Here is a 13,071-nt window from a genome sequence, read left to right as displayed (position 1 = left end):
TATTTACACTGGGCTTATTAATGAACAGAAGTGATTTTATTAAATATAAGAAGTAGGAGCTAAGTGGTTGCAAGCAACAGCAGACAGAGCAAAGAAAGTTACTAAGCAAAATAAAACAAAACAGGCCAGCTAAACCTAATACATTAAGAGAACTTGTTACAAATCATAATTTCTCACCCCAGTTTTTATTTCAGTAAAGGGTTTCTCAGGACAGAGGAATCCTTTCTGGCCTGGATCCAAGCAGTTCTCTACCTCTCATTACAGTCCTTTCGTTTCCAAGTATTTTCAAGTACCCTTTCAGGGTGGTGTGGCAGTCCCTAAAGCCAGCTGAAGAGTCATTGTTTACTTCCCTTCCTTTATATAGAATTTCCATAGGGCAGGAAGCCTTTGATTCCCTAACACCTCCGTGGAAAGGTACAAATTCAAGCTGGATTCCAGCATCAGGCAACATGGACACGTCTTTGTAGCACATCTGGAGGAAGACGGTTCTCCTCCCACTCGGTTGTCTTTTACTAATGGGCTACAAGCTCTGTGTCTGGCTTCTTCATTGTTCCTCTTGGGCTGGAAGTAGGCTTTTCCCACCATGAACACATTGGTAATAAATCTACAGTCACTATTCCTAATTTCAGATACAATAATGATACACGCAGACACATCCAGGGGATCACAAGCTTTCCAGTGAGAGATTACATGTAGCATTTTGCATAAAGCATATTCATGTTAGGCACATTCCCATTCATAAGCATAGTTCCATAAGGACTAATGAGTCCAACATCACACATCTCATTACAGACCTTCATTAAGATGCTCTCATAGTGCAAAAAAATAACAGTAACATATTCAAACATGCCGGAGTCACTGAGGAGCTTCTGTGCCATTTTCAAAAGCAGCGGAGGTTTTGAGGAGCCTAAACCAGGTGGATACTCCCCTGGACAGGGTGAGCTTTTTGACCTCTTTTCACTAACAAGGCAGTCTTCTTTAAAAACAACACAGTCTGGTAGCACTTTATAGATTAACAAAACATGTTGGCTGCGTCTAGACTGGCATGATTTTCCGCAAATGCTTTTAACGGAAAAGTTTTCCGTTAAAAGCATTTTCGGAACAGAGTGTCTAGATTGGCACGGACACTTTTCCGCAAAAAAGCCCCAATCGCTATTTTCGCGATTGGGGCTTTTTTGCGGAAAACAAATCTGAGCTGTCTACACTGGCCCTTTTGCACAAAAGCTTTGTGCAAAAGGGACTTCTGCCTGAACAGGAGCAGAACAGTATTTCCACAAGAAGCACTGATTTCTTACAGTAGGAAGTCAGTGTTCTTGCAGAAATTCAAGCAGCCGGTGTAGACAGTTGGCAAGTTTTTCCGGAAAAGTGGCTGATTTTCCGGAAAAACTGGACAGTCTAGACACAGCCATAGATGGTATCGTGAGCTTTCATGGGCACAGCCCACTTCTTCAGATGCAGAAATTAGTCTTTAAAGTGCTACCAGACAATCTGTTGGTTTTTTAAAGTTTATCCTGTACAGACTAACTTAGCTACCCCTCTGAAGTTCTTTAAAAAACACACACACACAAAACCCAGACTCAGTTCACACACAGGTCACATTGATTGAACTAACAGGCTGCTAAACAGATTTAAGCATTCCTTATGTAAACACTCTAGAGGGCATATCTACACTACAAACTTAGGTTGACTTCAGTTAGGTCAACCTAAGGCTATCTCAGCCATTAAATAGCCTGTTGGCGTCCACACTATCCTGCTTCTGGCAGGGTGACAGCTGGAGTGTGGGGCAATGAGTGCCATGTGGAGCTGACAACTGGAGCTCCCTCATCCCATGGCTGACAGCTACCCGGGGATGTAAGTAACACAGTGTCTGCATGGACTCTGCATCACCCTAACTGCATTGACCTGCTATGCCTCTCGTGGAGGTGGAGTTATTAGATTGGTGGAATGGGAGACTTACAACTTTAGTGTGCAGATGCACATCGGAAGCTGCCTTACGTCATCCTGACGCCATATTGCAGACCAGGCCTCAGATTTTGGTTTAAAAGGGATTAAATGTGATTTTTTTGTATATCTAATTTAAGCTGATTCAGGTTTGACCCTGTCCACACGAGAAACTTGCAGTGATGTCATTTTTAAACTGCTTATGTTAAATTGGTTTCAATTCCTGTGTGGACAGCTTTAGTCCAGGTTAAGGCTAACAAACTGGATTAAGATAAACAGAAATAAGCCACTGAAATGGAATTTTCATCCTCTGTGGTTCAACCATTGGCAGGAGGGAGACAGCTGGCGTAATGCCTAAAGGTGGGTTATATACATAAGGCTTAAAAAGCAGCTCTGAGAAATTGTTTCTTTCATTGAAATTCACCAACTTGCAGAGAGCAATGCGCATGGCAACATTAGCACAGCTGGTCACGCCCATAACATCTCAAACTCATGTCTCCCAGCCAGGGCACCACTTCAATCCGACTGACGGCTTGTTTTCATTCAGGTGATACCCAGGCCTAGTGATGCGATGAGATTCACTTCTCAAGGAAACACCTCTCCCTAAAGCACTGTGGATTCTACAGTAGATGCAGCAACTTATTTTGGAATCCACAGGAAACAGTTCATAGACCCTTCACTCTTGAACGTACGAGTGGGCGAAGGTTTTGCTGATCAGCACGGCAGTTTTCCACACTGAAATGACGTTCTCCAGCGTAAGGTCTTGGCTCTCAGCGCTGGTCAGTTTCTCAATGTGAATCTCTTTTCCCTCATTTTCTAAATATTCTTTAAAGGTCTCCACTATCCTGTTCATAAAAGAAAAGAAGACTGTAAATGGATAGGACGCTGGTTCGCAAAGACTAAGGCCAGGTCTACACTGACAGAGAAAATCAATGCAAGATACACAACTCCAACTACATGTTTTGAACATAGTTTGCATCAATTTTCTGGGGTGGCCCCACAGCGGGAGGATGATGGGAGAAACTCTCTGGAGTCAAGAGGTCTTTTACCAGACCTTCTAAATTGAATGCAAGAAGATCGACTGGAGTGTCGATCTTCCTGGAAGTATAGATGTGGCCTTAGTGTCAAGTCTGACAGACACACCCAGTTCCTTCAGCTCCCTTTGCACACTGCTCATCACTTAGCTGAAATAAAGGGAGGTATTTTTCTGCAGAAAGTTTTGACTTTTTGGTATGTACAATGAGGCTTCCCATCCCTGAATAATTTGTTTTTTCAGCAAATAAGAAGTAAACATTTTCAACTCAATGCTGCTGAAAAGTGTCCCCAAACTGTTGGTTTTCTAAACTAGAGTTTTTGAGGAAGGTAGGTGCTTCCCGAGAAAATGTACATTTAGTCTAAAGTTAAATTTGTCATTAAAAAAAGCCCAATGTGTATAGTTTCTAAAGTCTCAGTGAATATTCAAGAGGTGTCAGACAAGAGGTAACATTTCCTCCCATCAATTTTTAAGCAAAATGGTGTGTACTTAAACAGAGGTGGGTGAAATTATCCAGTATTGGACATAATTCTGAGGAAGAAAACAAGGCATTAAGAGTCCATAAGGAACAGAAGATATCAAAACTCCATCTCTTACCTAAAGAATGAGATTTAATATCCCTGCTGGAATTTTTATAATTAACAAAGGATATTCTTGTTACCCATAGAAATGCCTAACCATTGTTTAAGTCTCACTAATTTCTCAGCCTCACTGACCTCCTGCAGCAGTGAGTTCCACAGGCTACTCACAAGCCATAAGAAAAACTATTTCCTTTGACCAGATTTGAATTTCCCACCTTTCAATTTCATTGAACATCATCTTGTTCTTGTGTGATGGAACAGGAAGAGTGAATGCCCCCGACCTTACTCCTGTCGACCGGTCAGTATTTTACAGACCATTAGCAAATTTCCTCTTTTCCCAGGTAAAAATCCCACTTTGTTCAGTCTCTCTTCACAGCCGCTTCTTCACACACCTGATCACTCTCATTGCTCTTCTCAGAGCCCTTCTAGTTCTGCAGGGTGAGAAGCCTGAGACTCTCTAGCCTAGACTAGCATCAGCTGCATATTATCTGATTTGAGAGGACCTGGGAATCCATGGACAGTGACCTTTTACATGCCACATGATTTGATCTTTCCCTTTTAATGCAGCACACAAGTCATATGCAGGTGATTTTAAAATTAATTATTTTGCCACCTACATTTGCCTTTAGCTTTTTACCTGCGTTACTCAAAACAGACAAACCACCTACCCACCACAGGAAATAATTGCTAAAGGGGTGCGGCCTGCCCCAAACAACAAGTAAAAAAATTTTTTTTTCATCTGGAGCTAAATGTTCATAGAGGGGCCCTTGGCATCTGCACAGATACGAGAACGAGGCTGTTACCCCCAAGAGCTTTCATAGCTTTCCAGCGACACGGTGATCATTTCGTGCAGCTCAATGACAAAGGACTCCATATTGACAGTGGATAACGCGGTTGTTAGCTCCGACCTCTGCTTCTCACTCAGCTCAGTGTGGTACTTCTTGTCGAGCAGGAAGAAGGGATCCTGAAATGAGAAGCACAGTGAGTGGGGCCGCTGCAGGGTGCTACAGATGCGGCGGGATGCCCCAGGCACAGGGCAGCTGAGGATGGGCCTGAGGGAAGAGATCCCTCATTTGGCTCAGAGTAGGTGTAGCCCAGTGACACGGGGATGGTCCTAGGGCGGGAGGGAGGACGTGGCTCTGCATGTGACCTCAGGCCAGCGCTGTAATCCCTGTGGCCGGAAAAGCTGTGATCACTTTTGTTGGCCAGTAAGTGCTGGGATAACGTCTGTCCAGCCAGCTCACATTTTCCATCCTGGTATCGCAATGCTTGCAGCACACTGTGCCAAGAGAACATTGGACTGTAGAGCTGTTTCTAGCAGTTACCTGGCCTGAACCGGTCTGGGTCTTTGTTGTAACCTGTCAGCCAGCCCGTCCGTATGACTTGCTGCCGTGCGTAACTGGGAGAACAGCTTCTGCGGAAAGTGACTTTAACAGCTGCAGCACAAGGTGGCTTCATAAAGACTGGTACAGTACAGGGTGAACCTCTCCAGCCTGGCAACATCTGTCGTCCTGCTGGACCACACATATTGACGGACAAGAAAGCTCCAGCTAGACAGATTCAGCAGCACAGCCCAGGTCCGTCTGGCGGTTCGGAGTGCAGCCCCAGCCAGGCCAGCAGTGGTGGGACCACAGACTTGGCTGGGCTGGAGGCAGTGGGACCAGTGGCAGAAGCAGAGCAGGACTGAAAGGCGGGGGGGGGGGGGGCTTTGACCTCCCCATGTCCAGCAAACTCCATGGTTTATGACCACTCAGGTCCTGAGGGTGCAGGACTAGGGAGAACCCACCTGCATGGAGCCTTTCTTCCAGTACTATGCTAGTGCTGGTAGCCACATGGGGCCCAGGATATCAGAGACACGGTGGGAGAGGTGATTGTTTTTACTGGACCAACTCCTGTTGCTCAAAGAGACAGGCTTTCAAACCACACAGCTCTTCTTCCCGTCTGGGCAAGACCAGCAGACGTCTCTCTATACTCTGAGTTGCGGTTACCAACAAACCCATCTGATCTCCGGGACGTGTTCCCTAACGAACCAAGACGTGGGCAAGCAGCCGACTGCAATTCATTGAGAGTATTGCAGCTATCGGGTCCCGTCCGGCCCAGCCCAGCCTCCTGCCTAACCCAGGCCAGAGAGTCTCCTCAAAGATTGCTCCCTCTGGCCCAGTAACTCCTGGCTGAGCTGGAGACCCAGCCCCGTTCCAGGCACTCCCTGGGGCACGTTTCCTCCATTACCTGGTTCATTTCTACAAGAAGCGCCGACCTCTTTGCTGACAGGATCTGCCACAGAGACAGGACGTGCTTCAGCTGGGTTTGGGGGACAACCTGGGATGGAACAACACAGAGAGGGATTTACCCAGAAAAGCCCTGACACAGAGACATAAATCCTCATTGCAGAAGTGAGCACATTCTGTGTTCATTTTGCAGCTGCCTCGCTGCTGCCAGAGTTTTAAAGAATGTCAGATTACCGAGCTGGTGGGAGTCACTGGCCAAACACTGGGAGCCAGAGTTTGCTGAAGTGCAAAAGCAGCTTTTAACAGCAATTTGCAGGCAGAGAGAGACTATTTCCTGTTTCAATTTAGTCAACTAGTTCAGTGCAGTGAGCAGTTCACTGAGTAGAACTCTGTGGCCAAGCTCTGGGTTGAAAAGTTGGGATCCTGCTGGTACCTGGCAGGCATTTTCAGAGACTGGCCATGCAGATTATTAATTAGCATCATTTATTAGTATTGTAGTCGTGTCTAGAGGCAGCCAGCACAAGGGGCTAAGATATAACAAAGAAAACGAATCCCTGTAAATAAATGCAGGGTAATTTTTTCAGAAGCACCTAAGTGCGTTAGGAATCTTCCGTTTTCAAAAGTGACCTGGTCTTGAGGGGGAAGTGGAGAGCTGAAAAACATGGGGAGCTAGGAGGTGGGTGAGCAGACTTCCCGCAGAATGTTTCATTTTAATCAACTTGGCCATCTCTATTCTATTCTATACAGGAGGGTTGGTCAGAGAATGGGTTTTCTTCCACGGATTATTTCAATTAAATGTTTGGTAAGAATTTCAACCTTTTCTAAAAAATCAGACAATTGATTTATTTCTCTGTCCAAAGTTTTCCATTTTGGATGAAATCCAAAAGTTCTCATTTCTTAGAAGGAGAGCTGAAATTTTCCATGGAAAGCAAAAATATTCAGTTAGCGAAAACCCCTCCTTTTTCTCAGCAGTCTAAAAACAATCCTACTGCATATTCATCTATGGTTAAAAGCATGAAAACAAAAAGTGTGTGTTCACTTTCATTGCTGTGCATTCAAAACCAAGTTACTCTCTTACTGGTAAGTCTCTGAACTGCTTTGCATGAGCCTCCATCTTCAGCTCGGTTCTGACATACTCCGTCAGGCGCTGCTCTGGGTCCCCTCCTGTCACGGCCAGGAACTCTGCAGCCACTTTCAGGGTGGAGAGGGCTCTGGAAATGTCACTCACTGACCTGGCATCTTCCATAATGCGTCTCATCAGACTCACGCTCAGGGGCTCCTATGGAGAGCAGCAGGAGACAAAAGGCTCTCTGGGATTCCCACAGCCAGTTCCCATTACACTCAGCATGCAAGTGTGCTAGGCAACTTTGAAAATACGCAGCCTTGGGTGTTTCCACCCTGCCCCTGTATGATCCAAGCCAGCTCTCAGTGCCACCCAGACTGCACCATGCAGGGCTCAGGCAGCAATTTAAAGGCCCAAAGCCCCAAGTCCTTCTAAATCACCAGGTCCTGGGGCCCTCTGTTGGTGCCCTGCTCATGGGCTTGATCCTGGCCTAGTCTACAGTTGCTTCGTGCTGTTCCAACATCTCATGCTGAGCACCCAAACCCTGGAGGCACTGAAACACAAGTGGATTATTAGAGTGTTGCTCTTAATGAGCGTGTGGATATCATATAGGTTTGGATATTTACTCAACCTTCTGACTCTGTAGTGGCTGTGAAAGCCTTTTACAGTGCGAGGGAGGGAGAGAAAGATTTTGGAGCTGGGGGCGGGGACCCAACATTGTTTTTTATCTTACCTGGTGCAGTTGATCTTTAACCTTAAGTTTTGTGGAGTGTAGAGTTTTCACATTGTTCAGTGTGATGGATGGAGTTGTCTGAGAAAGAAAACATAGCTAGGTTATAACGCATTTTTCAATTAAAAAAACCTGAAGCCACACCAAGAATTAGAGTATAATTTTCAAATGTGTCTAAGGGATTTAGGAGCCAAAGGCCCATTTTGAAAAGTGGCTCTGGTTCTTAGGGCCAGATTTTTAAAGGTGCCTGGTGTGATCTTTAAAAATCACAGATTGAAACCAATGGAAGTTCAGGCTAAAGTATTGAGAACTGCCTAAGTGACTTAGGAATGTGAGTCCAAATGTCACAGATGATTTAGTAACTTGGGTGCCTAAATCATATTGTTTTTCAGGGGGACTCAAGCATCTAATCCTGCTCCAGTGCTTTTGAAAATTCCACTAGGCCCTCTGGGTGCCTAAGTACTTTCAAAATCTGGCCCTAGGAGCCCAAGTCTCACTGCAAATCAGAGGGATTTAGGCACCTAAGCTGAGCTGGGGGGAGGGGAATATTTTTCCTGTCCTGTGAGAATTTGAAAGTTCAAACAATTCTCTCTTCCAAATCAAGATGGGAACTCAAAATCTTATACATTTTCAGTCAGAAAACCTGAAATAAATGTGGTTTGAGTCAATTGAAATGTTATGTTTTGATAATTTAAAAGAAATATTTAATTCTGGTTTTGACCTTTTTAAAAATTAAACTACAATTTCACACTCAGTTGTTCCAAACCAGCAGGTGAAATGAGGAAAAATGATGTTCTGATATTTGCAAAACACTTCTCCAGTTTTCTTTTTTTTCTTAATGAACAATTTGTCAAAATCAGCATGTTCCCACAGGTTTTGATTTTGACGAACTGATATTTTCCAACAATACTATGTCAACAAATTCACAACCAGCTCTTCTCCCAAGTGCCTAAATCGCTTTTCAAAAACAGGTCCTAGGCTCCAAAGTCATGCAGACACACTTGAATTTTTTAACCTAACCTAACTGATTTGCCAGTGCATAACTCGCAATTTACACCAGTATCACCCCACTGCAGGGAGCTAAACAGGCATAAATCTGGAGTAAGATGACAGTAAATCAGGTCTTTCACTTCCCACTGCTATTTCTACCTATCCCTCCTGATTAGATTGTGATCTGTACCGATTTTTGCTCGGCTGGGGATGACTCCACACAGGTGCCAGATCACTGAGTTACAAGCAGTGAAGGTGAAATTCTGGCTGTGCTGCAGGCTGTGGCAAAACACCGACTCCATGGTGTCACCCTGAACTCACCTGGACTTTCACAACGGGCTTCCCACTGATGAAGCGGTGAATCACTTGTCTCTGCAGCGTCAGGAAGTTGAAGTAGGTGGTCTTGGTTCCATCCTCCTCTAGCACATACTGGAAGTTCAACAGCGCCATGGTGACCAAGTCGCTCTCGGTAACACTTAATACAGAGGAAGGCTTCACCTCCTCTGCTGAAACAGACCTGGAAAACAGGACAGGACAACATTATTCCCATTTTACAGATGGGAAAACTGAGACAAGGTGAAAGGAAACTGACTTGCCCAATCCCACCCAACAGAACCATGGTTAGAATCTGGCTCTTCAATGGAGCAAAGGACTGTTTTATACCAATGGAAGGGAGATGGAGGCTCAGGATTGAGGTTTCAAGATGAATTGTGGATTTATGGGTGTGAGGAAGTGGGGGGTTTTGGAGGTTCAAAGGGGGGTGTTACATACAGGGGGCCTCAGTGCCCAACAGTTACTGATTTAATGTGACAAGGGGGGGGGGAGTTTGTTGTTTCAGAGAACAGCCCAAAGTTGGAGCCGTGGTGTCTGGTATCCTGGTGGCCCCGACCCTGCTTGGAGGACACAGCCAGTTCTGGCCAGAGGACAGACAATAGGCTGCAGAGAGGGACCCGGCATCCAAACCCAGCTGACCTCAGCGAGGGGAGAACATTGGACGGAGGAGAGGAGGTGGAGAAAAGGGGCCCGGGAGACCCTCTTACCTGGGGAGAAGACAATGGATGGGGGAGGGGCTGTTGCTGGGGTTTTTTGGAGGCTCTGCTGGAAGACTGGGTGGTTTTTTGGGGGGACCGAGGGCAGAGCAGGCAGAGCTCAGCTAGCTCAGGGGAAGCTAATGTGTGTTCTGAGGGCCCAGGCCTACTGGCCTGAGAGACCCGTTGCTGTGTTCAAAGCTCAATAAACCCTTCTGTTTTGTGCTGGCTGCTGGTTGCTCTGGTCTAGAGAACAGGGGGGCGCTATTCCCTCTGGGAGTGGCGGCCCCGGGGGTCCAGAGAGAGGGGACCCCCCAAGGGGGCTCACGGCAGAGGCAGGCAGCTGAAGGCCATGAGAGGCACCGTCCCGGGGACGGATCCCCCAGGTGAGAGTGGGCCCCCCAAGAGAGGGTCACCGCACTGGAGTGGACTCCCTGAGAAAGGGCTGTCTCACTGCCACTGGAGTGGAGTGGGCTCCCCGAGAAGGGGCTACCGCACTGGAGGGTGGGGGTCCCTCCAGGAGCTGAGGGGCCGAGTGTGGGCATGACCTGTGAGCAGTGACAACGGGTAACTAAAGTTACTTCATCGATGTGATTCCCTCGGGGGTGAGGGATGAAGGATACCTTTGCTTCTCCTTAGTGAGCTTGGCAGCTGTGTCAATGCAGCTGTTCTGCAGCTGTATTAAGAACTTGGTGACCATGGAAATGATGGATGGAGTGGTTGGTAGGAGGTCCAGGATGGCAGTGTCAGCACTGATCTCCTTGCTCTGCAGTTCCTCAGGGATGCTGATTTCTGTAACAAAGCAGAGAGTCCTTGACACCCGGGACGTGAAACTAGGGAACCAGGTGTCCAATGGCTTCGGTAGAACTCGGCTGGGGAAGGAAACGTGTTTCACAAAATAATTCTCCAAATTAGAAAAAAATGAAAAGTTCCCCCAAGTCTAGGGAGTAATTTCCACTTGGGGCAGCGCTCAGCAGCGAATGTAACAGAGCGATGGGATTATTCCTGCCCTTTCAGGACACACCCCCTTCCTCACCCAGGGCTGTGTTCTTTCTGAGCTGTGGACATTGTAAGCAGCCCCAGTCAAGTCACTGGGACGACTGGGAGTGGGTTACAGCTGTTCCGGTCTGCACAGGATAGGGGTTACTTTGGGAACAGCTGGGAATCAGGCTATCACTCTGGTGCAGACTCAGCTTCGTTGCTATTAGAGAGCTGGTTTGGTATGTGATAGATTGAGAGCTGCACGGATACAAATGTCTGCTCACGGACGCAGATATCTGCAGACAGACATTGGTATCCGCTGATCCGCAGGGCTCTATCCCAAGAAACATTGTGATCAGCCCCGACTCAGCCAAGGTGTCTCCTGTCTGGGGTTGCACAGCCGTACTGGCAGTGGGGTTGGGTGCGGTACAGCTGCACGGCTGAGAAGAGCTGCCAGCATAGCAGAGGGAGCAGAGCCCTGAGGAACAATGGATACCGATGTCTATCCGTGGATACCCGCATCGGCAGAGAGAGATTTGTATCAGCGCAGGAGTCTAGTGATAGAAAAATACTTAGAAAGGAAAGTAAAACAACAGGAAAGTCAAAATACCTGAGCTCTGGGGGCTTGACCTTAAATTGCTCCACACTTTCCGAACAGTCTGCACGGCCCTCTCAAAAGCCAAACGCTGATCATCTAACGTCGGAAGGGAAGACGGCATTTATCAGCAGAGGTTTTCCATGGAAAAAAATGTGTTTCCCTCTTGCACAAATACCCCTCAGAGAAAAAGACTGGCTGAAATTGTAATTGGCCTTGTGACATCAAAGAAGATTTATCTCCACATGTGGGGTAGCATTTTGAAAAGCACTTAAGCTTCTTGAGAGCCTAAGATTGATTTTTGAGAGACTTAGGCTCTGATGGCTAGAGCCACAAAGGGGTTTAGGGACCTAACTGCCATTTTGTGCACCCGAACAACAAATTTAAATATTTATAATCACCACTTAACTCTGAAGTTACTTAAACTCCTACTGGTAAAGGCCCCAGCATGTCCACCCCATCCCTCCGTGAGCTCCCAGAGAGGCTGGAATGCCGCCATTTGTCGTTTGGTTGGTTGGTTGTTGTTCAGGACATGCTGGATGAACCCCTGCCAGGTTTACTCGACCCTGGACTTGGCGACCTCCTGAGGTCCCATCTAGCCTGGTATGTCTCTGATTCTCCACCTATCGCAGAAGCCCCACCCAGCAGGCATTCTCAGAAGCCAGCTTCCAAGGCAGGCCCTGCCCAAGGCAGAGGAAACCGGGGTGGTGCCCTTGTACCAGCAGTTTGAGCTCTCACCCTAGTTGTGGGAGACCTGCACACAAACCCCCGTCTGTCTTACACAGATCCAGGACTAGAACCCAGGGTCCCAAGAGATGCAGGAGAGCGGCCCAACTACCAGGCTGTTGGGTACACTGGGCCAAGCCCTCAACCTCTCCTGTGGAACATGCTCCACTTTATATAAACTACTTCAATACTCACAGGAGCAAGGGGTCTAGAGCCTGGCTCTGCCAAGCGAGTGCCCTAAACACCAGGCTACAAAGCCCCTCTCTCTTCCTGGCCCAGTCTGTGAAAGTGTCAATCTGTGGCTTGCTTGATAGGATCAAGGCCCGGGCTACCCTTGCAGCACGTGGCTGGTGTAGAATATCCCGTACCAGTAAAGTCTCCCGCTGGGGATGCAGCTTACAGCAGCAAAACTGTGCTAGATAAGTCCTTGGGCTTCATCACTGCTGCTCAGGAAATAGGGTTGGACTGATGCTGGGGTGCACTGCGGCTTCCGGGGACTGTCCCCACAGTGCAGAGCTGCCACACAGCTGGCAGGTCTGGCTGCGAGGAGATCCCTGTGGTACTGGGGGCTCCGACGGAATGAGGAGTGGGGGATCTGGCCCCACTGACTGTAGCAGAACTCTGCTGAGGGTGGATTTTGGGCCCGAGCCCCAGAAGCCTGACGTGTACCTGTGAGGCAGTCGCGCTCCAGGAACGCTCGCACGGAAAGCCTTTTGCCTTCATGGATCTCGCCGGTTTGGAAACAGCGGATCAGAGTGCGCTGCAGAGTGAGAATGTCGGGCAGGTGCCGAACATGTCGGATGTGCTGGTGCTGCAGGAGAAAAGGAAGCGCCTCTTTAGCATGGGGCGGGGCACTATGGAAAAACCTAGGACACAGGCTCACAGATTGCTCTTGCAACAAACGCTGTTCCCAGCAAGCTGAGTGCTCAGGGCTCAAGGATCAGGGACTTTGTAAACAAGACAAACGGCACTAAGGAAAGTACCAGACTCCATCCACGTCTGCTTCCAATTGAAACAGCCACCAGACCCCAAACTTTGACTGGGCCATTGGTACATGTGTGGGTGTGCACACATGGGTGTATGCATGTGGGGGGTGCACTCAAAGGTATGCGTGTGTGGGGATGGGTGTGCACATGTGGGTGTATATATGTGTATACACGCGCGGAGGGGTGTGC

General features: G+C 47.7%; 1 protein-coding gene across 5 annotated transcripts in view; it reads right to left on the bottom strand.

Moving 5' to 3' along the window:
• Window positions 1–13,071, bottom strand: part of LOC102448644 (E3 ubiquitin-protein ligase rnf213-alpha-like) — a 130,661-nt gene continuing 117,590 nt past the window's right edge. For all 5 annotated transcript variants that reach the window (XM_075928855.2, XM_006120887.5, XM_075928853.2 and 2 more), the window contains 9 exons: window positions 12,566–12,707; window positions 11,186–11,269; window positions 10,218–10,386; window positions 8,888–9,083; window positions 7,580–7,657; window positions 6,862–7,062; window positions 5,785–5,874; window positions 4,359–4,519; window positions 1–2,786 (listed from right to left, as the gene is read on the bottom strand). In XM_075928855.2, the coding sequence (XP_075784970.2) occupies window positions 2,618–2,786; window positions 4,359–4,519; window positions 5,785–5,874; window positions 6,862–7,062; window positions 7,580–7,657; window positions 8,888–9,083; window positions 10,218–10,386; window positions 11,186–11,269; window positions 12,566–12,707 (1,290 nt within the window). In that variant the 3' untranslated portion in view covers window positions 1–2,617. The remainder of the gene's footprint in view (window positions 2,787–4,358; window positions 4,520–5,784; window positions 5,875–6,861; window positions 7,063–7,579; window positions 7,658–8,887; window positions 9,084–10,217; window positions 10,387–11,185; window positions 11,270–12,565; window positions 12,708–13,071) is intronic.

Source organism: Pelodiscus sinensis, chromosome 5 (genome assembly GCF_052426305.1).
Source record: "Pelodiscus sinensis isolate ZL-2025 chromosome 5, ASM5242630v1, whole genome shotgun sequence".
Taxonomy (NCBI): Eukaryota; Metazoa; Chordata; order Testudines; family Trionychidae; genus Pelodiscus; species Pelodiscus sinensis.
The sequence above is the reverse complement of the archived record's forward strand: the minus strand, read 5'-3'. Positions and strand labels throughout refer to the sequence as shown.